General features: G+C 42.1%; 1 protein-coding gene and 1 long non-coding RNA gene across 3 annotated transcripts in view; one reads left to right on the forward strand and one right to left on the reverse strand.

Moving 5' to 3' along the window:
• The window catches only part of TMEM170B (transmembrane protein 170B), a 35,454-nt gene extending 25,508 nt beyond the window's left edge, over nucleotides 1-9,946 (reverse strand). The window contains exon 1 of one of the 2 annotated variants that reach the window (XM_084794862.1): nucleotides 9,468-9,946. In XM_084794862.1, the coding sequence (XP_084650988.1) occupies nucleotides 9,468-9,564 (97 nt within the window). In that variant the 5' untranslated portion in view covers nucleotides 9,565-9,946. The remainder of the gene's footprint in view (nucleotides 1-9,467) is intronic. The other variant, XM_084794861.1, reaches the window with a different exon arrangement.
• A 2,808-nt stretch (nucleotides 9,947-12,754) lies between these two features.
• Nucleotides 12,755-23,987, forward strand: part of LOC311604795 — a 49,322-nt gene continuing 38,089 nt past the window's right edge. The window contains exon 1 of the long non-coding RNA XR_014781681.1: nucleotides 12,755-14,374. This is a non-coding gene — a long non-coding RNA (uncharacterized lncRNA). The remainder of the gene's footprint in view (nucleotides 14,375-23,987) is intronic.

Here is a 23,987-nt window from a genome sequence, read left to right on the forward strand (position 1 = left end):
TACAAGTCTTTTTTTAATCACTCAAGATGAATTCCTGTCTCCACCCACTTGAAACTTCCTTTAACATACAAACCTACTTATATCTCTAATAGCTCTCTGATTTTGCTTCTTAACAAAAAAGACTAATTTTTAAAGTCAGTTCTGCAGCTGCTTAACATACTGCCTTTTAAAGGTTATAGCAATACTGTTTATTACTCACTTAGACTAAATTACCCTCTTGCTTGCTAATTATATAATTTCAAAAGTAAATTACAATATGTAGCATTGAACAGAAAAAGGAAATCTTTAGAAAAACAGGTTTTTCACTTACAATAATCACAGTTTCACTCATATAAAATGTTACAAGTTATTTAAATTACCTTAAAACTGCTCTATATTAAAGCTACAGCAGTCTCTATATATTGATTACTCATTCAGAAAAGTATATGGAACAATTTAAAAAATTTTTTGAACCTGTAGCCAGAGCTATGAAGCAGCAAAACTGTTTCCTGCTTCTAACTATATCCTACAAGTGAGCACACTAAAAGGCTTAAGGACTGTTTAAAAATGATACAATTCAAAAATTAATGAGACACTTATATACAAATGAAGATTTATTTTCTAGACTCCTAATAAAACTTTCTGGAGCTAGAGAGATGGCTCACACTGACCACTCGTCCAGAGGAACCAGGTTCAATTCCCAGCACCCACTAGGCAGCTCACAATGTTTGTAACTCCAAGATCTGACACCCTCACACAGACACACATGCAGGCAAAACACCAAATGCACATGATTTTTTAAAATTGTTTTTGAATTTTCCTTAACTCTTTAAAATTTGTCAGTTTTATCCTAATATCAAAATTTACAATTATTATATCACCACCACCACCACCACCATCATCATCATCATCCTGTTTTGTTTTGTCAGACAGGGTCTGTCTACATAACCCTGGCTGTCCTGAATTCACTATGTAGATGAAGCTGGCTTTGAACTCACAGACATCAGCCTGCTTCTGCTGGGATTAAAGGCATGGTGGCACATACCTAGATCAATATGAAAACTGACACTAGTGCTATGGGTAAAGAAAGCAAGATTGGACAATACAAGCTTGTCTAAAGTAAGACAGCTTGTGGCTGAGGGGTTAAGAGCACCTGTTGCTCTTGCTGAGGACCTGGGTTTGCTTCCCAGCACCCACCCACATGATTCACAACCATCTGTCACCGTAGTTCCTGGGGATATAGTGGTCTCTTCTAACCTCCCGACAGACACTGGGCACACACATAACACACATACATGTATGCAGGCAAAACTCTCATACACATAAAAACAAGCAGATCTAAAGAAAAAAAGAAAAAACAATAAAGCAAGACAGCTGGCTAGAAGCAGCCAAGGACAAAAGCCAATTTCTTGACACAAATTATTTTGCTTCTTTTGACTCCACATTGTGACATAAATCTAGAAGAGCCACAGTTAGCTTGGTGTCAGGGAGATTCCAGTAACTTAAATTTTATGTATTTATAGATACTCTATTTAATTCTTCTATATACTTTGGATTTAATAAAACTACATGACTTAAAATTTTAAAATATACTACATTAATAGGAATCATTCTTTATGGCTAGTGATTATATAAGCAAAATATTTCAATATAAATTGTGATAGTATCCTCTAATACTAAAAGGCAATCACTCTGGAGAGTTAGCTCTTTCCTTTGGAAGTGAATTGTTCCTATGACACTGTCTGCTGTCATCGTATGTATGCCACATTAACTTCCATCATCCCCAGAATTCTGAATAGTTTTAAAGCACACATTCCCATTAGCTGAGCACACCATAACAGAATCACCTGAAAGCTGTTTAAAATCCTTGAAGACCCATACTTTATACATAGGACTGAGTCCTCACAACTGTACAACCAGCCCCAGTGGTTCCCACGGGTAACAGATTTACAACGATGTCAGCTTGAAATTGTACACAGCAGAGGGATAAGCGAATATGAGGATGGAAACCTAGTTTCCTATTACTGCTTGAAAACAAACAACAAAAACAAAACAAAAATATCTTTGCTAGACACACACACACATCCAAGGGCATCATTCCTGTTAGCACAGTATGCCTGGAACATTCTATAAGCAGCTGTCCTTTCCCTGTTTTCTACCATAACATATACAAGTTCATTCTTCACTCTTTTGTTTTCTTCAAAATCCTATTCCTGGTCCCTCCCAAAGTCAACAAGCCATGAAGAAGTACTTCTGAGAGTTTTCAGTCCTCCAAGATCACTGTATCTGTTTATCAGCACGTACCACAATGGCCAGCCTGGGGCTCGCAGTCCAGAGTCCTGGATCAGCTCCTGAGGAGGTGTCACACTGCTACTCTGTATGACTTTACATGTCAAGCAGCTTTCCATCATGCCGCCTTCTGTTTCTCTGAGCCTGCATGCCCTTGCCCTCTGTGCTGACACCATTCCTTCCTCTGAAGGCTTCTTTTCCTTTCCGCACACTCTTAAGTGTTCAAGCTAGCTTCTAGGAGACCTTCAGCTGTCCAGCCAATCCTGGTTTGGCTTTGGCTTTTCCTTTCCATAATAGACAGGGTGGGCTGTGTGACCAACAGAATACAGCACGACTACACAATAACACATCTAAGTTTGGTTACAGGGACTCTGTGGGTTCTGTATTAGTCCAACTCTGCCCATCTTTCTGAGGGAAAAACAACCGTGAACAGTCCCATGGAAGCCCTCCTGCCACCTGCTATATTAACGTGCTTGTGGGGGCTCTCTCTCTGGTCAACGGGCAGTCTGCAGAGCACACAGGGCCAGCTGACAGGTAGATTGGAGCAGTTTAAAGCAGCATTATTCCTGAACAGCTGAACCTGTGAGATGCTCCTTGTTCTGAGCTACGAAATTTGAGAGTAACTGTAATTCAGCATTAGCAAGTAGTTCAAATTTGTAAGCTAATATTCACTGCAAAAGAGGCCTGTAAGGGTTGTGGGTGGTGGCGCAGGCCTTTAATCCCAGCACTCCAGAGGCAGAGGCAGGCAGATCTCCGGAGACAGAGGCAGGTGGATCACTGTGAGTTCAAGGCCAGTCTGGTCTACAAAGCAAGTCCAGAACAGCCAAGGTTTCACAGAGAAACCCTGTCTCGAAAAACAAAAACAAACAAACAAACAAACAAAAAAGAGGCCTGTAAGGGTGGTCACCGAGTGCTATACATCTCTATGTCTACAGCAGCTCCAGGCCCAGGGAGTTACTCAGTGTTTGCTGGACAGTGGTGATTCTTCAAGTCCTGGTCTGCATGCTCTCTAAGCAAGGGCAAGCACACTCCATGATTGGTCCTCACTTTAAAGATGGAGCTATTGTGCCTACCACATGGAATATTGTAAGAATAAATGAAAACCACATTAAATGTTCTTAGAGCCATGTCCTGTTCACTAAAAAGACTTGGGTAATGTTATGTCCTACAAATAAAGTTTCTAACATGGACATGTCCCTATCCTTAGAACTAAAATGCTAAACACACGTTGTTTTGATAAAGGATGATATAAGCCACAGCAAATTATGAAAAAATGAGAACAATCAATGCACTCTCAAGCACATGGGCCAGCACCTCAAAGGAAGGGCAAGGACAGAGCATGTCAGTAAGCTGCAATGTCTCCACAGTCCCCACTCAGAAGGTGCACTCCATCTTCTTTAAGTTCTATAGGAAGTACCTATGTGCTCCTAGGTTACTTCTACAGTTTATACTATAGCACAAGCATTTAGACTCAGATAAAATCTAGCTTTTCCAACTTCCATAAAGTTTAGAGGAAAGTTTCTTTAAGTTGTCTACTTAGTTCAAGGTCACCAAATGAAATTGATAGCCTAATGAGACCTCTTAAATGTGTTGTTGTCACCACTGTGTAGTCTATGATTAAATGTTATTGCTTAAATACTAGGTCATTAAAACACACAATTAGCATATCATACCTTATATAATCATACATAGTAAGATAATAAATCATACAGTCACTGATTACAGGAAGACACATGTGAAAGGTACTCTTTAGTTCTGGCACACTAGGGGGTTGAGTAGCCATGTTTAGGATTTTTCCTCCCGTAGCTACATAAGGTCATGTAGCTACGCATGGGTTGCCTCTCACACCTGATCATTTTTATTCTGGCTTCTTTCCCTGGACACAATTTCCGTTCCCTTTTGGTCTGGAGTTCCTAAAATAGTTACTAGAGGCACAACACCTCTGACCTGTCTTCATAATTATCTCTTTAGTCACTGGCTTGGTGACTAAAGAAAGCAAAGATAAAAGAAATTTTATCGTATAGTTTATTATTAAAGAGTCAAAAAGCATAACCTACATAATCTTTAAATGAATCTTCAATACACCAGAGCAGGGGCTAATGTACAACTCCATATGGAGTGGAAATGAAGCGAGAGCCTCATGAGAGTAAGCTGACTCTGAAAGCTTACAGTGCCTTCTGCCACCACACAGGTGGGCCTTCTAGAATGATGCAGGCTACACAACCCAGCCCTGCCTGCCCTCACTCATCTGTGCTATACCCCAAGAGTAAGAGATGTCAGTCCGGGTTTCAAAAATAGTCAACTATGGGATCTGGCACAAATACCAAAAAGCATCTGGTATTAGAGTTGCAGCTCCTGACCACATAACACCAGTGGGTTCTGAGACCTCTCTCTACGTATGTCTGCCTTAACAAAGGGCACAACCTAGCAGTGAACACAGCCACACCAAGGCAGGCGCACCTACCTGAAAACAACAGTGGAGGCACTGACTGCACATTCATGTATCAACTACTTCTCCCTTTTTGGCTGACAGCAAAACAATTTCAACTATAAAAAACAGAATCTATACTAGTATGTGCATGAATATTCTAAAAGTAAATAAAGATAGACAGGGAAATGGAGACCCCAAATTATCAGTGGTTCAACTTACAAATTTTCAACTTTACCATATTGTAAGCGTATGTCCACACAACCACTCTGTTGTGCACTGTGTGCATGATAAATGAGATATTGTGTTAGATGACTTCTGGTCAACCAGGGGTCAGCGTGGCTCATTTTTGTGCTACGTGCTCGTTTTTGTAATACAGCTATATTAAATACACTTTTAACTCACAATTTTAAAAATTTACAGTGGGCTTATCAGATCACAACTATATCATACTTTGAGGAGCAGCTGTACATAAATATACATGCATACACAAAATGAATGGTATATAAGTATATGTGTATATGTGTACGTATGTACATATATGTATGTGTATATATATATTTGTGTATGTATGTATGTATGTATGTATGTATGTATATTGACAAGGCACTGTAAGCTTTTATCTTTCATTAAATATTGGACCACAGACTCTCAACACTTAGTACCCATAAAATGAAGGAGGGGTATACTTGCCCCCACAATTTCTGCTGTGAAACAGAGTGTGAACAAACCTAAGACAGCACCTACTTTTCTTCCTGGGCCCAACATCCCTTTCCCAGCACTCACCCTGCTATGCTTGGCCAGCAGTTTGAGGACCTGCCTTTCCTGAAGGAAAAATTCTTCTCTAAATCCTTAGTAACCAAATTTGGATCAGAATACAAATTGCGAGCCAAATTAGTTAAGGAAAACAAAATAAAACAAAAAGATACAGCTAGTAATTTGCAATTTAAAAATAAAAAGCCTATAACCTATTCAGGGTTAATTCCGGGTTACAGAAATCCTAAAAATTAATCCCAAAGAAAGGGGTAGACACACAGCGACTGTGGACAGTGGTCATCTTGTCACAAACACAGGATGTGAGAATGGCTTACTCCCTGAGAACCCTCATGAGTGTCTCCAGAACAGAAACACTCAACAGCTGGCCAAACCTGAGAGGATTTCTAAAATGGGGAATGCAATAAATATGGGTCGGTAACTTTTAAAAAACAACAGCCACTCAAAATGTTAGAAAGCATTTGTTTTGTTTTGTTTTGTTTTGTTTTGTTTTAACACTTTCTTACATTTTCCCAGCATCCTTTATTTAGTGGAAAAATTAGTCAACCATCTTCAGGATCTCAGTCTTGTGGCTTTGGCTACCAGCATCACCAACCATCTAAAAGTAGTAAATGGAAAATTCTAGGAACAAACAACTCACACTTTTTAAATGACATCTTATGCTGTTCTGCTCTTTCTCACTCACAGCAAGAATCATCTCTGCTGAGGACATACGGATCCATCTCTCTTATCAGACTGACGGTTAGCTATCAGATAGGCTGTCCTAGTAGTGCAACACTAGTGCTCAAATAGCCTACTGTTTTGCTTAATAGCACCAGAGTGCAGAAGTAGTGATACAGGAGATTTTATTACAGTGTGTAGTTAAGTTTTTTCTGGCTTTTTTGTGTTAATGTTAAGCATCTTACTGCACCTACCACAAATTAATCCATACTATAAGTATGTATGCTCAGGACTAGATACTATCTGTGTAGTATCAGGCAGCAATGGTGTGTGCTTGCCTATGCGTGTGTGCGCCCGCCTGTGTGCGATGTCCTGGAATGTATGGGGCCCAGCTACTGGAGACACATATCCTCAGGCCGGGACAAACTATGTGTCAGGCTAATCTTAAGTGTCATTAAGATTTGCTACCTCTCAGGCCTGCCTGCTGTAACTAAGTAGCATTAAGATTGCTACCTCTCAGGCCTGCCTGCTGTAACTAAGTAGCATTAAGATTGCTACCTCTCAGGCCTGCCTGCTGTAACTAAGCAGCTACTTGGGGCAGAAAGGGCAGGGGTGGAACTGAGAGTCAGGACAAGCTCCAGCCGGCCTCTGCCATTGAACAGCTCTCGCCACAGGCTGCTGGGGTGACAGTGTTTCAGAGACTGTAAAGCTAAGCGGTTCCTGCTCTGGGTCAGGATGCTTCCCGCTCTCAGCTTAAGCTTAGTCCTGTCAAAGTAGCACATGTATAAGACTGCTTCCCCAGGGCCAGAGTCTAAGAAAAGAGTAACATTACACTTCGTTTGTACAAAGAACAGAAATGAGAGCTTACTTTCCTTTTATTTGGTATTTAAATTCTCAATACCCAGACTTCTGTAATTCCTTCAAGCCATAATCCAAGATAGCCTGATTTTATACTATGCTTCTTTTTATTAATGGTTTCACTCACAAGTTTGTTATGATGCCAAATATGTTTTCTGAGTTAACCGTACATGTTACGTTCTGGGAAAAATGTAAGGATTTCCTCGTGTGTTAGCTACCAAACAGAAGCTTGCTCTCTGCTTCAATGTCTGTAAAGTGAAGACAGACAATCTCTTAAAAACTGTTGAAATTATCAAATAAAGAACATGGAAGCCAGTACCCAGCACAAAACACAAATGCATTCAATATGTATTTGCTTGTCTTCCAAGTTTAAAAGATGGTTGTCTACAAAGGTTGCCTAAGCATCCTGGTGTACTTTAATGGTATATTTAGTCCAAGAGACCTAGATGAACTACAACACAGCAGTATGCTTAAATCCTGCACGAGGTATTATTTTGCAATCTCTCGTCAATAAACATGGATTCAGCACATACTATGTGCCAGATTACGCTAGGACTTGAGAATTCAGAATGAATGAGCAAGACAGAAGACTTACTCTCAAAACACTCAAGCTAGAAGAGACAACAATTATAATGCATTTAAAAACAAAAGTAGGTACAAAGAGCAGAAGTTGCAGGATGAAGCAAGAAATTCACCCTGCTGGATGGAGCAAGGGGGATGCAGCTGAATGAGGCATCTGCAGAGGTAAAGGGAAGGCTCTTTGCAGGCAGGCTTGCCCTGAAGCCCCATCTGCTCACTGTAACTTGGACAATTGCTTTATATATAAATATACTTTGCTGACTTAGAAAGAGTAAGGGGACACTCAATACATGGTGGACTTACTGTCTTGTCTTGGGAGATGTGTTTACTTGCTTGATTTGAACAGATCAAGCTGCATGTGGCGCAGCAGACAACACTTCTTGACTAAGCATCAAGGCAGTATGGGATGACTACAGTCCCCTGTATGAGGAGGGCAAAGGGACCGCAGGCTGCAGCTTTCTGTACGCAATTATTAAGCTCACACTGGAGCTCTCCAGGATTGATATCTGCTATCAGTAACCAAATGGCGGTTCATGGAGCTGAAAAGCCATATTAATGATAAGAATCTTAAATATTTTAAAATATTGTGAAATCTCGCCAACAGGTCCACTACTTTCATACTTACTCTAAGACTCCCCAAACTAAATTTCTGTAAAGTACCTCAGTGAGCCACGCTGGTCATTAACATAGGCAATATATATTCTTAATAAGTCTCTTTATTACTACACTTTAACAAACAATTCATACTTTGGAAATATTAACTGTGAATAAACACATACAAGGTCATAAGTAAAATTAAGGAGTCTAGAAATAATCTTTATGTGGATTTAACTTTTCAGAACTATATTCATGCAACTAAGAAAAGAGTCTGCTGACTCTGGAGTCTCCTTTAGTTGTGTAGTTTCCATAAATAAGGAATTAAGTACCCTGAAAAATGTCCCGCGTGGTACATAATTCCATTATATTTTCTTCTTTGAACATGTAAATTCTGTATCACGCCAGATTTTACCTATAAATACTACCTATGAATAGCAAATTGCTATTAATTTGCTATCACACAGATTTTGAAATAGTAATGTTCAATCAGAGTTAAGACATTTTAAGGAACCGGGAGTTTCTGTTTGGGGTTTTTGTTGCTTTTTCAGAAAAGTGGCCATCCCCTCACCCCCCACTCAAACTGTTAACCCTGTCACTTCCAGGCAATATTACTCTTTAGAAGCTATTTTTAAAACTCAGAACTCAAGCATATAAGCACTTCCACATAAGAAAACCGGAAGCTTCTTCACAAAGCAAGCCAACAGATTAGATGAAAATACTGTGTGTACTAATGATCACTCTGACAACCACAAACTGATGCTATAACGTAGCTAAACCCAATCCCCAAACACCTTGATTAATGAAGGGAAATACACAGAATTCTCAAATGTCACAGATACTGCAACTTGAGGCCAGAGGGAGACAGTCAGACAAAAGGAAAAAGGAGAGGAGACAGACAACTGTTTGGACTGCTCTAGACCTTGGCCCAGCCCCTGACCCACTATAATCTACTTAGTCATCTCTCTCTACAAAAAAAAAAAAAGGAAGGAAGAAAGAAACGAACGGTCGGTCCACCACGATCAGGCAATGTAAGGGCTGCATTCGATTTGAGATCCGTCAGCAAGAAAAAGGGTTCAACCAAAAAAGAAAGAATAAAAAAGATCGAAACTGCAAGAAGCGGTGTGTGCGGGCGCGAGCACGGGAGGGTGGGGGTAGAGGGGCAATGACAGAAACATGAACTGTGTCCAGTCTGGGCACTGGCGCGACTCGCGCGTGCTCCAGCGGCCGGCACCGGGCCGGAGACGCGGACGCCACAAACACCCGTGGAGTGAGTCCCCACCGCTCCCTCCGCCTCGCGTATTACCCGTGAGGTTCCTCAGCACCGTGCCATGGGCCCAGAGGCTCAGGACCTGCTGCACCGACAGGTTGATCATCGAGTGGTCGGCGCCCTCCGCCCTCATCGTCCCCGCGGGGCGGCAGCGGGGCGCTCCGGGGGGCGCCGCTCGGCGGGTGTCGCAGGCAGCGTCCTCCCCGCCGGGGAGACATCGAGGAGCGCGGGCGGGCGAGGCCTGGGCCGCGGGAGGCACCGCCGCTCCCGCTCAGGGCCCGCGTCGCGCCGCGGGGGCCCGCCACGCCACGAGGCCCGGGTCACGACGTGAGGCCCGCGCGGACCGGCAGCCGGCAAGGGCAGGCCGCGGGACGAGGCTCATCGCGGGGACGCGCGACGAGGCAGCGGCGCCCGGCCGCGGCACCTGCCGCTTGCTGCCTGCCGCTCGGCCTTCAGGTCGCCGACACTCGAGGAGCCGCCCCCTCCGCCCGCGACCGCCCCGGGGCGCGCGCATGCGCGTGTCCGCTCCTCTGCCCCGCCTCCCCCGGGTGAGAGGCTGCGCACGCACGCGCGCGCCGCCCTCGGCAGCCTAGAGCTCCGGTGGCTGTCGGCTCCAGGTGTCCGCCCGCAGTGGGGCGGAGGGAGCGCGGCCTACGTCACTGGCGCCACCGCCGGGCCTCGCTGCTGATTGGCTGCTCCGAGGGACCAGCCTCCACGCCCCTCGCCCCCTGCGGACTGCGCGCCCCCAGAGACTAGGAGCTTGTGAGCTGGGCGGAGGTGAGAGCATTGCGCGTGGAGCAGGGGAGTCGTTAGGTTTTTTGGAGACAGTGCTTCGCGGCTCCAGATCCTTCTCTCTTCCGAGAGGGCGTCTGCGAGCAACTTTTTGCAAAGGTGTAAATGCCAGTGTTGGGGTGTTTTTCTTTGCGGGGTTTTCTGTCCAGTGACCTGAATATTTCACTTCCTTTGCTAAAGCCACTGAAACAGAAATAGATCCTCTTTGTCATTTCAACCATCCTTCCTGCTGGCAGTAAGAACTTGAACTCCCGTGGCTGCAGGATCTGAAATCACTTACTGATGCAAGGCCCGGCAAGTGTCCGAATCCTCCTGGCCAAGGTTGGCTCTAGCTCTTCTTCCTGATAGGATTCTTTTCATCTAAAATTGTGAGACTCTGTTATAAGTCTCCTCAGCCTTAAACTAAATCAGCCCCCTTGACCTGTCCACCATCAAATCCACGGTCAGCCTTGCAATCATCTTAAGTCCAATTCTGCCGGTTACATTCTTCCTTGAAGTTTCAGACCTTTTCATTTGAAAAATAAAAATTTGTGTTTTGCAAAAAAACGTAAGTGCTAGTCACCCCACCTGCCTCACCCAACTCTTGTCTTTTTGTCAAAGGCTCTGCTGATAAAGTTAACAGAGGGAATTGAAGAAACCATAGCTAAACCAACCAGGTGTATTTGCCTAGACACTGAAGGGTCGAGTTGCCTAAATATTTTTGCTGTTGGTGAGCACTTTAAAAATGGCAATAATGTGTATACAGATTTGTCCTAACAAACTACTCCCTCTCTAGCGTTCAAGCTCAGAATGGAAAGTTACCTAATGGTGCTGCAAAGGGACTTGACATTATTGGGGAGTATGGCCACACTCGGTGAAATACTTACAGCCAAGTCTCAGAGATACTTTTTAAACTCTCCTGTCACAAGCTTACAAAATGAACCAGAAACCCTGCTTAAGTAGCTAAAGGAGAGATGTTTGCAACAACCACAGAAAATCACGCATGCTAATGAAGGTTTGTGGTTGTGCCAACTACTAGGCTTCCAGGGGGGGAGAAAAATGCTCCCCTAGGTGGAAATAGTTGCAAGATCAGCTAGAGTTCGTCAAAGACTGTATAGCAAAAAGTACAGGGCAAGCCGTTTGGAGCTCCTTTCTTAAAGCAATCCATGGAATATTCCAGAAGCTTGGTGCCGATAGACTGGCTGAATGCTTGATTGGAAGTCCTTTGGCTCAAGGCTGACAGAGCAACAAGGAGGAGTGGACACCTGCCAAATAATCAAATCAAGCCATTCCCAACGTCTTTGTTAGTAGATGAATATTGGAAAGAAAGCCCACAATAAAACATTACCATTAGCCAGGTGTGGTGGTGCACACCTTTAATCCCAGCACTCAGGGAGGCAGAGGCAGGTGGATCACTGTGAGTTTGAGACCAGCCTGGTTACCCTTAACACTAGCAGGGTTCTTAATGTGTTCTGACAGTGTTTTGACAATACCTAACACCTGCCTGTCATCGATGCCTCACTTGCATGACCCCGTCCTCACAAGAGTCTTTCCTCCAGCAACTGTTTACTGCTTATGTAACCTCAGGGAGGTTATGTAAGTCCTCTCACTCTGTTGTAAGTTCTTTTAAGTCTCTTGTGAGCCCCCCTGCTTCCGTCCATGGAGCAGTGTTCCCAGCTGAAGGAAGTACCTACACAGCATTCGAGTCCGAGTCTGTGCTTGTTTCTGAGGATGTCTGTCACCGTGACTCATGAAGCGCTTCAGCTGAGAGCCTGTTATCCACTCAACTCCAGACAATCCAAAAGCCACACACTCCCACTTCCTCATAACTGTTCTTCTCTTCCCCCATCATAGCACAGTAGAATTGTATATTTTGTCTACTCTTACAGCTCTGGGCTCTCAGCCTAACTTGACTGCGTTCTCACCCTAATCTGACTGCATTAGCCAATGTGGGCATCTAGTTGCAATGGGTTGCTAATCTCTAAGCTTCCGTTTCACAGTCTGCGCATTTTAGTATTTCCTTTTATTTCTCATGTTACTCATTGTAGAGAAGGTATTACATTATGCTTACATTTCATTGCAACGTTTCTTGAGATATTTCGAGGACCGGAGTACTTCACACATGGGCCATTAAGCACTTAGAGTGGAATCTGGATCTATAAATAATGGCAGACACTAGTTTGTACTACTGTCACACTTAAATATGGTCTTTGGTGAAGCCAGATGAAAATTGCTACCTTGTAAGCATTTCTTCTAAAGAATGAGCGAAGGGGGCTTGTAAACAAGACTTTTGAGAGGACAACACCTGCTTATATTTTCCTACTTTGAAAACTATAATATCGTCCCGTGGCTCATCACTCTGAGCATATGAAATGTGTACATTGAAAAGTGCCCTCCTACCACTGCTTACTGCTCCTCAGCCAAATACAGGTACAAGGATTTTGTGACTCTCTCCCAATTTTCAGTCAGGTTAAGCTGTGCATGATGGGAGAAAAAAACTCAGCAGATTTAAACTTCATCTTTTCATTATTTTCCTCCCGGTTCTGGGGAAAGTGCGGATCTGACCTCAGACACATACAACAGACCTGAAAACCTTAACCTCAACATAGACCATGCTGTGTATGAAGTGTTTGTATCTCCAAGTGGATACACTTTCCCAAATCATTACGTCATCACAGTGGAGCCCTCAAGGATGGGAGTGATACCTTTATTCCAAAAGATGAGAAAGATGGTTTATCTTCCTTGTAAAATGCATCAATAAGGTGCTTATCTGCAACCCAGGAAAGGACCCTCAACAAACCTGGAGTCTGATGGCACCCTTACTTGTGTCTCCCAGCCTCCGGAACTATGGGAGATAAATCATTTAAACTACCCAGTCTGTGGCATTTAGCAGTCATGCTTCCTAAGGCAGACTGCCACTTACCTATCAGAGTAGCCGCCCAGCCATGAGGTGATGTCATGAGAAAGCTCTAGGCATCAGTGTGAAGGCTCTGGAATCACCACCCACAGAAGTCCTGAGCGTGCTACAACCTGACTCAACCTCACTGACTGACGGTTGCTTTGAAAACAAAAAGCTGGGACCCGGAGAGCTGGCGCAGCAGTTACAGCACTTGCTGCTCTTCTAGAGAACCTGTTTGTGTCCCAGCACCCACATCAGATGACCCAACGCCCTCTAGCCTCTGAGGGCACCTGTGCGCATACCTGATTTAAATAATAAAAATTTTAAACAAGAAGTCACTCTTCCTTCCACAAATGGAATACAGAAGAATCATACCAAGAAGTGAGGCTGTTGCCGTATAAAGTTGAGCATGCATTTCTTAGGCATTTGGAGGAGGTGTGTAGGAGCGGGTGAAAGAGTTTGGAGGTCTGAGCTAGGAGAGCCCTCCGAAGCTGCAAGCAATGCTTAATGGTCCTCCTGCTGGGAGTTCAGAAGAATGCCAGCAGCTGTGGACAGTGGAGGCCCAGCTCATGGAGTTTCAGAGGCAAGCAAAGATTCTACCAGGAATCAGGAGAGAGAGCATTGCTGTTGTATTCTGGCAGAGAATCACATTCTTCCAGCGCCTGAGAACTTGAGTGTGGCTGATTTCAAAAGTAAAGAACTAATTTGTTTGGTAGAGAGAATTTCAGGAGAGTGTTCAGACTATGTCATGGTTACTATTGATAGCTCTTATCCACTGAAGAGACTCCTTGCTCAAAACGAATCACCTAGAAAAATGTTTCACCAGGCTCCACCCACAGAGGCAAATGAAACTGTTCAAGGGGGCCAGCCAGGTTCATCAAGAGCTGACATCAGAGCTAGGTCACATTGACCACTTGATACAGCTTTTCAGGCATGAAACACACAAAAATAAGGTCATCACCGAGGATTCTACCAAAATTCTAGAAAGCTGCAGCCCATGATGCATGGCTAGGTCAGATGCCGTACAGGAAGTCCCCAAGAGGACACTGTATGAAGCTGGGAAGGAGAATAATAACTGTGAATTGAGACCAGTAAGGATGCTGCAGGTGTCTACCAAAAGTCACAATCATGGGAGTGAAGCCAGCCTCAGAGATGGACTCCATGACTACTGGAGCCAAGATGAGCCCATCAAGAGCCCTAGATACAGTACGTTTGTATTTCATAGGAAAGGACCATCAACAGACAACGCTGACATGGGTGTGTTGAAGCACAGGTAAAGAGACCCCTTGTCACAGGGCTGAACAAGTGTAACTACCTGATCTTAAGTTTTGAGCTTTGTCTTAGTCTCTGTTCTACTGTTGTGAAGAGACACCATAGCCAAGGTAACTCATAAAGAAAAGCATTTCACTGGGGCTGGCTTACAGTCTTCAGAAGTTAGTCATGGAAGGAGCACGGTGGCAGACATAGTGCTGAAGTGGTATCTGCGAGGTACGTCCTGATCCACAGGCAGAGAGAGAGAGAGAGACAGACAGACAGACAGACAGACACAGAGAGAGAGAGACAGACACAGAGAGACAGAGAGACTGGGCTTGGAATGGTCTTTTGAAACCTCAAAATCCCACCCCCACCCCCACTGCCAGTGACATACTTCATCCAAAACTGCCATGCATACTCCAGTAAGGCCACACCTTCTAATCCTTCTAAAGCCATTCAAACAGTCTCATTTCCTGGTGACTAAGCAGTCCAAATATATGAGCCTATGGGGCTGTTCTAATTCAAACCACCACAATGTTTTACAAACTGTGAGATAAATATAAATACACACAATAACCAGCTTCAGGTGTTTTTATATGCACATATATAATATTTAATGTATAAGTACTTAGTAAAAGATATTGAATATATTATATAATATATAGGTGTGCGCTCATGATCTATGTATGTACATTCAGTAACACAAAATTATATATATTTTTTTTCCATAAATGCTAAGCAGATTATAAAACTAGGAAAAGATAAACATCTGGCCTTTGCCTTTGTAAGAGACTGAAGCCCCAATATTTCCAAGGCCTTGTAATCTAATATCAGGTTTGAGCCATGACTGAATCAACTGGAAAGACAATTCACTCCCTCCCTAAAGTATCTGTCTTTCCTAATTTAGAGAGGAATGGAAGACAATGTTTTAAAACGCCATTAGTCAATATATATTGAGAAATTCACTAAGGTAGGCAGCCATTGGTTGTCATCTCTTGGTTTACCAACACCTCCATGACCAACAACTTGCACAACAAAATGTGACTTCCTCCTTGCAACCAGAGAAGGTTTCTAATACTCAGAGTCTGGTTGCCAAGGGAACCGCCCACCCCGCCACCTTATTTCAGCCCCATTATAGTTGTCCTAGATTTCCGAGTTCAAATGAAGTATCTGCCTTCTGAGTGCTGTGGTGAAAGGCCTGCCTCCCCACCACCCAGCTTACAGTGCAATATTGTACCATCAACTATAGTGCTCAAAGTACAGTTGAAGGGTAAATAATGATTTTCATTAACTCCAGGGTAAAGATAAAGCTTGGTCAAGTTCTTGGTCCACATTAGTCTCATGGCTTAATAGAATAGGATAGATTTCATGTTAAATGCTCTTTAGAATTCAAAAATAATGAAGAATTTCAATGTGATTTATAAAAAAAAAAAAGATGGAAATATTCTAAGCAGGCACTCTACTGACTTACACATTGTCACTGTTACCTTTTTAAAGGTCCCCTCCCTTTTCCCAGAAACTTCTGCAACTTTCCCAGAAAGTTACTTTAAAGGGAACAGTTTTTATAGTTTCTTTGCCCTTTTCTCATTTTCCTTCCTTTCTGGATGTGACTATGAGCAGTTTGCTAAGCATTTTCCAATCCTTGTTCCTTTCTGTTCTTGGTAAAAACTTGCAAAGCCTGTGTACCAATGTCCAAAGCATGAGAGAGAAAGTGAATCCACGAAACTAGATCAGTCATTTGCTTTGAACTTGATAGGTAGAACTCAATTAGAAATTCACTCCCAAACGTTCCCTCAGTGCTTCTGAGAAGGCAGGCAGAGCTTCCGTGTCTGGGAGAGAATGGTGTATCAGGTACAGATTTGAGAAGTCTATGTTGTAAGAAACCTTGTCTGCATCTTAGTCATTGAGAACTTAAGCCAGCAAAGTTGATTTCTCACTTAAAATAAGATTCTCTTCTTTCTCGTGCGGATACCTAAAATTAGCTCTGATAAAATTGGCGTTCTTGTAAAAGCTGTATTCAATGGCACTGATGTCTGTAATTTGAGGGTGAGTCTAGTGTTCTAAAATTCTGAAGCGCGACGTCACACCAATTCAGTGGCCAACCTAGACAGTGCCTCTTTTGATCTAAAGTGACGCATGTCTTCCTAGGTGAGGCATTTGTCATCTACATTTAAATGGGCAGTGATTATTTACAAGGAAAAGAAAAAAAAGCAAAATTGTAGATTTTCTTGTCTACATGGCTTGACTAGGATCAACTTTTCCTTCTGTCCACAGCTGCGTCCTTTAGAAGAGTGGCTTTCACCCTTCCCAGTGCTCTGGCCCTTTACTACACTTCCTCACGCTGTGGGGACCCCCAACCATAAAATTAGAAATTTTTTGTAACTGTGAATTTGCTACTGTTATGAATCATAATGTAAATACCTGGTATATGACACACACACACACACACACACACACACACACACACACACACAAAGGGCTGAGAACCCACAGGCTGAGAACTGCTGCTTTATAGACTAACAAAATATCAAAATATATTGTTAACATTTACCTGAGCCCAGTTCTGTTCAGTGTGGTGTTTTTTCCTCTTCCTAAGAAGAAAGTATTATCTTTATCTTAAGAATGAAGTGGCTAAGCCAAATGTAGTGGCACATGCCTTGAATCCCAGAACTCAGAGAGGCAGAGGCAGGAAGATCTCCATGAGTTCGAGGCCAGCCTGGTCTACAAAGAGAGTTCTAGGACACCAGAGCTATCCAGAGAAACCCTGTTTGGAGAGGAAAAAAAAGAACAAAATTTATTTTCTCATAGTCCTAGAGGGCAGAACTTTGTTCCTTCTAAGATACTAACTAGGACAGGGTCTGACCCATGTTTTCCCTTAGTTTCTGTATTCCCAGCATCCCCAGGCTCTGCTCCTGTCATTACAGGCATAGGCAGCTTCCCTGTGTCTCTCTCCACTTCTTAGAAGGACACCAGTCACACTGTATTACAGATCCACCTTTCTCTAGTACGAACTCATATTGATACGTTAGATCTGCAGTGCCCTCATTTTAAACAAGATGCCATGCCAACCAGTGGGGAAAGACATGAATTGGGGAAGATAGTCAACCTAGTACCTTATAGCTGGTAAGCCTGTACCAATTAAGTTGTCCAGCTGTAGTGGAACTAGGAAGAGTGGCTGTCAGAGCTCATGCTCATAATGACTTCATCATTCTGCCCATGTTTGCAAGTCCGTCACCTCCCATCCTTCCTTTCTTGGACTTCCAAAGCCAGGTTATTACTGAAACTCTGGTCAATGTGCTCATCATCTTCATCACTCAGCTTCTTTGGCTCCTCGTCCATTTTGTTCCCTTACTTCTCTGGCAACCCTTGAGTCGCACCTCCCAGGCTCATGTTTTCACCAACACTGGCTCATCTCACCTGCCCAAGGCCCTTCATGTGAGTGCATCTCAACGACATTTCTCTGTCCTTCTCTTCATGTTCCCTCTACAAAATCTCCATTTTCTTGAATTCATTTTAACCATCTTTGTATAGCAACATACATTTCCATGCTATACTCTTCCCCTATGCCCTAATCCCATACATGCAGACTTTATAGTGGTTTGAATAAAAATGGCACCCATAGGCCTATAGGGAGTGGCACTATTGGGAAGTGTGGCCTTGTTGGAGTAGGTGTGCATTACTAGGCTTTTGTTAGAGGAAGTGCATTACCAGGGTCTGGGCTTTGAGGTCTCAGAAGCTCAAGCCAGGTCTAGTGGCTCAGTCTTCCTGCTGCCTGCTAACGTAGATGTAAACTCTCTGCATGTCGCCATGTTTCCCAACGTAATGGCTATCGACTAAATTTCTGAAACTATAAGCCAGCCCTAATTAAATGATTTCCTTTATAAGAGTTGCCATGGTCATGGTGTCCCTTCACAGCAACAGAAACCCTCACTAAGTCAGACTCCTTTTAGACAAGAAGCTCCACTGTCTTCTCTAGCTATTCATGTTTGAATCCAGATATTTTCCTCTCCTAAATAATCTCCCACCTTTTCTCACATCTGTACTGTTTTGATAAGGTCCACACTATGTAACACATGGATTGCTATAGGATGCCCCAATTAGTTTGCCTGGCTTCAGCCTCTACCCACCCATATTGCATCTTGTATAACCTCACCCCAGTTTTTATCGCCTTACTTTGTGGGTCATTGATTCCTCCTGTGATGCACATTCAATTGCTTTCAACATGTCTTTGTCCACCATACTTACCTGGGGAATTTCACACAGCTTCTGGCACATTCTGGAGTCTAGAAATGTCAATGTGCCTCTGAAAAACTGACTGTTCTCTTCTCTATGAGTTGACTTGGGTTTTACATTCAACTCTTTTTTTTTTTTTTTTTTTTGCTTGATTGTTTTTTTTGTCTTTTGTTTTTTCGAGAAAGGGTCTCTTCGTGTAGCCTTGGCTATCCTGGACTCACTTTGTAGACCGGGCTGGCCTCTAACTCACAGCAGTCCACCAGCCTCTGCCTCCCAAGTGCTGGGATTAAAGGCGTGTGCTACCACGCCCGGCTACATTCAATTCTTTATCCTCTCAAATCTCCTTCACCTTCAAGACCCAAATCAAATTTCACCCTCTTCTAGAAATTTCTCTCCAACTATTTCAGTTTCCACTCATTTCAGAAGAGCCTAAAGAAAGAATGCCAGAAGAATCATCAGAAATACAGGATGGACCCCCTGGCTTAGTGTCCCCTGCAATCGGCTTTACTCCACCTCTCTGTTCCCTGTCTGAGAACTTCCAGAGTTGAATGCTCACACCTCTTGGAGCAGTCTTATTTTATATACTGCTTCCACATCTCTTCCTTTTCTTCTGCAATGCTATAGCTCTGACAACTAGTGCTAAATATTTATTGAGTCATTTTGCTTAGTTTAATGAATAAAGTTTTCAACAGTTTGAGGATGATATTTCTGTACAGAATATATAGAAAACAAGTTTCTGAAACTAAATATGTGCTAGCCCAAAGACTTGGAGCTAAATGGATTATGGACCAAAACCAACAAATCCATAAGACCAATTGAACCTTTTCTCTATATACGCTGTTTTGAGGAGGTAATTTGTTATAGTAATGGAAAACTGATTAGCACATTGGTATGACTGGAAAAAAAAAAAGGTTAACATTGTGACTGACTATTGTGTCTTTGCCTCCATCACTAAAAATGCCACAGAACTTTATGTTGAACCCAAAGCCAAACATCTGAAAACAGAACCCATTGACATTCAGGAATGGAAAATTTCAAGTCCTTCATTTTTACATTAAATTCATCGACAACATTTGAAACAAACCTTTTGTTTCTGTACAGCTTTTTCTTTTAGACATAACATGATCATCTCAAAGCCATCTCATAGAAGGGATGCCTATAAGCTCAGTTGCCATGGCAGCAAAATAAATAGAACACTACAATGACAGATAGTTATAGGGTATCAGTAATAGATGTGCTGACACACTCTAATAGGTAGAAGCGATAGGAGAATATATCTTATCTGGAAATCTAACCTAAAGTCCCTCTTGCCCCTCCACCTCCTAGCTGTAAATAACCTTGGGAGATGCTGGATTTTGTAAAAAGTGGCAGGTTAACTACAAGTAGAACTCCTTGATGTAGCTTCCATGCTGTCATCATCCATGAAGGGGCAGAACTCTGTATTGATGCAGTTCCTGCAAGTAACCTCTCTCTCACCCATGCTCCTATACGTAAGTTAAATAAACATCATTGGTTCACACATTAGATTACATACAATTCTTTTCTCTCTCTCTCTCTAGGTGGTGTTCTGTCTTAGATTAAAAGATGGGGTTCTTTTTAATTATATTTTATTCATGTCTTCTTGGGGAAAAAAATAAGTGCAATTCCTTTTTAAGAATTACATGATGGGATTAGAATTTTTAAGAAAACAGCAACATAAAGGAGTCCATCAGATGGCAAATTCTAAGCATTTTCTAACAACACACACTCTGTGGTCAGGAAAACTCACATAAAAATTTCACACTAAAGTATCGTTAGAGCCAGGGTGGCCTCTACAGACAACACCTTGATGAATGAACCAGTATCATTCTAGATTTCTAGCTGAACTTGAACTTATATTGAGGAAATAGAGGAAGCTCCCCATATGTAAGGGCAAGAACGTGTCGAGCATGACTTGGACTGGCTCATTATTTATAGAAGAAAGCCGTTCAAGAATCACTTTATTGTTGTATTAGTTGGGCTTCTTTGATAACTAGTCAACCTTACAAAAGAAAGGAGAAGAAGAGGAGGAGCAGGGAGAGAAAAGAAAGATGGGAAGGATGAAAATTAGGAATTGCTGTGAACAGGATTCTCCTCCGAACCCAAAGGCAGGAAGCCAGGGAAGTTCTAGAAGGAACTGAAACCAGGGCCCCCAGCTGACAGGCTTGAGAAAAATGCCTCTGGCCCATGCTTGCTTCTCCTTTTTGCTTTCCTCCTGTTTTCTTTCAGCAGATCACTTTCTCTGTGTTTCAGCCCACAGGATGGGGGCATAGTCTCGGGTCACATGAAGAAACAACTTCATTCCTGGCTGAGAGGAAAGCTGACCTATTTAAGTCAGATCATGGGTACTTGAACAATCATGTGTGGTCATGCACCATCATCATGTGCTCTGAGTTTGGTCTGATCTCTGTTTCTGCTCTTATTCATGTAACAGGACATTTGCATGCAATGTTGAAATATTCCATTTGTGACCTTCCTTAAATTTCACTATGGGCAAGGAAGTACTGAGCAGATAAGACAAAGTCACCACAGACAACAAAAACATAACCATTTCAGAATTATTGTCTTGCTCAATGACTAAGGCACATTTTGAGTGGAAATTTTTAACAGAGGAAAAATGTTTATAAGCTTGAAAGGTACCCTAGGAACAAATATTTAGTGGAGTGTGATTTGAACTTTTCTTACCATTAAAATCTATGCCATTTGAACATAGAATCACAAAAATCATGAAATATGTTGAAATGAAAGATAATATACAAACAAAAATAATTAAATCCTAAGAATTCTCACAAAGACAAAATACAAGTTAATACTATGTTAAAAAAATTTATAAATGTTATGGCATTATACAGAAAGGCTTAGAAGAATTACTCCAAAATGTCTTTTTTTGGGGGGGGGGGTAATTTCTAGGTTGTGTGGTCATGGATAGTTTTGATTTACTTCATACTCTATCCTTAGAAATGTCATTAATTTAAAACTCTTTTCTTTTTAATTTAAAACTTCTGCTTTTGTTAAAAATAAATAGCCTAGCAACAAGAATATCGCCATATTTTTGGAAATAGTCCTTTGATTAGCTACTAATACATTACCAATGTGAAAATAAGAAATAACAATACACAGATTGTCATATTCAGTAGAAGTAGTGTTGAAGGACACTATACTGTTTTCACTTAAATACTCAATAGTTCCAACATCTTTTGTTGGGTAGCTTTTCCTTTGCCTCTGTCGAAAAGAAATGAACTCTATTTCTGGGCTCCCTAGTATGTTACTCTAATCCTGATCAGTTCTTAGGATGGTAGTATAATTTCATGATAAATGTAACATTAGTGAAAGTTGAGTGTCAGATAGTATGAACCCTCAACTTTATTGTTTCTCAAACATGTGTGAATCTTTTTTTATACAGAAAACACAGGCATTTGGGCTATCTTAATTTCTTTGAACAGTTTCATATTTTTTAATGTCAAATTTTTAATATCAAACTTAATTAGTTTGCAAGCATTTCACACCTCCTCAATTGCCACTGTAAGTGGAATGTTTGTTTTTTCATTTGTTTGATGCTAGTGCCTAAAAATGATTGATTTTACAATATTTACAAAGTAACTTAGAGCATGGTGAGACTTGATTAATTTCTTAGCAGTTTCTCCCTGAGATTGAAAGGATCTGTCCTACAGAGAAGGTTTTAAGAAGATGGAAAACAACTCAAAATTGCTTCAGGAAGTACCTGAAACTGACTAGATTCTCTAGGCCCCTCCCTCCCTCCCAGAGCAAGCAGGAAAGCTTGATGAGAGTCATTAGACTCTGGGACTGACCAGTTGCCTGGAAGAAGAAACCAGCAGAGCTCCTTGGAAGAAGTTTAGACTAAATGAGTTACTGGGAAAGGACACTCTCCAATCTGTTAAGCTGCCTGCAGGCTGTACAGTGAGCTCTAGGTTCCCGGCTTTTTGTGAGCTGTCACCCATGCTGGAGCTGCCTTTGCTTGTGCAGCTGTCTTTGAGTCATTTCTGCTCCTATGAGTAACCTCTCACCCAAAACTCATTGCTTCACCAAGTTGGACTTCGGTGGTGTCCATTCTTTGCTCTGTCCTAGGATCCCCTATCTGGGGAGAGTAGGTGTGTGTGTGTTGTGTTTCCTCGGGGTAGGAGGGGGGGGAACCTCTCATCACACAACAGCCTCACTAGTTGCTTAGTAGGAGCCTTACAATTTTCATCATAAATAAATATTAACATACTTGATTTCCTTTGTTGCTGTATTTAACCTGCTAGGATTTCCATAACACATTGAAAGAAGACAATCTTCCCTTGTGTCCATCTGGGAAAGCAACACAGAGATTTCTTTGATTATTCCATATTATATTAACTAGAAGGCTTGTGCGCATCTCCGTTACAGGTCAAGGATGTTCCTTCAGTTTCTAGTTTGCGTAAACATTCATTTTGTAAAGTTTTTTTTTAATTAAAAGTTTGTCTCTTTTCCAAGTGCATCTTATACATCTATTGAAAATATCCTATGGCTTTGAGTCTTTATTTTGTCAATATAACAAATTGCATTTATTGACTTTTGAATACGCAATCAGCTCTGCATTCTTGAGATAAACTTGTCTCTCTTGGCTCTGTTTCTTAACAATTAGACTTTATTATACAGCCCAACTATCCTATACAGGAGGGAAAAGAGGTTAAGGGGAACAGGAATAAACCTTCCAGGTATCAGTTCCACGGGACTGATCCCTAGGTGTCTCAGCACCTGCACGCTGATCCCCTCTCAGAAGTCATCCGCACCCTCGTGGTCCAAACCTGCAGCCTTCTCGTCTGCCTCTCTACCTGTCTGTGTCTCTCTAGGGCTGCAACCCTGGTCTCTCCTCTGGTTCTCTCCTCTCATCCACAATCGCAGGGCTGGAGTCCCAGGTCTGTTCCCTGAATTCTGGACCCAGGATGGCTCCTCTCAGTTTATCACAATGTCATTCTCAGTAGGGTATCCCTGGTGTTTCCAAGGGGACAAAGTCTGCCATCCTGCCACACCCCTCTGCTTTGGTTTATCATTATTTACTGCATCGGTACATTTGATTTGCCAGTAGTTTGCATGAATGTGGATGAGAAGGATACAATTTAGTGATTTTCTCTTTTAAAAAAAAAATCAGTCAAAATTCACACTTCGTTCAAAGTAAATTGTACAAGATCTCCTCTCTCATCCAAATTGGCAGTAGTAATTTGCATATTACTTTCATGAAAGCATCAAAATTCCTTTGTTCCCCCAGGATAATTATTTTTAATTAATTAATTAATTCGTTTATGTATTATTAAGTATACAGTACTCTGCCTTCATGTACACCTGCAGGCCAGAAGAGGGCATCAGATCACATTATAGATGGTTGTGAGCTACCATGTGGT

Source organism: Acomys minous (assembly GCF_964271855.1).
Source record: "Acomys minous genome assembly, chromosome: 9".
NCBI classification, from domain to species: domain Eukaryota; kingdom Metazoa; phylum Chordata; class Mammalia; order Rodentia; family Muridae; genus Acomys; species Acomys minous.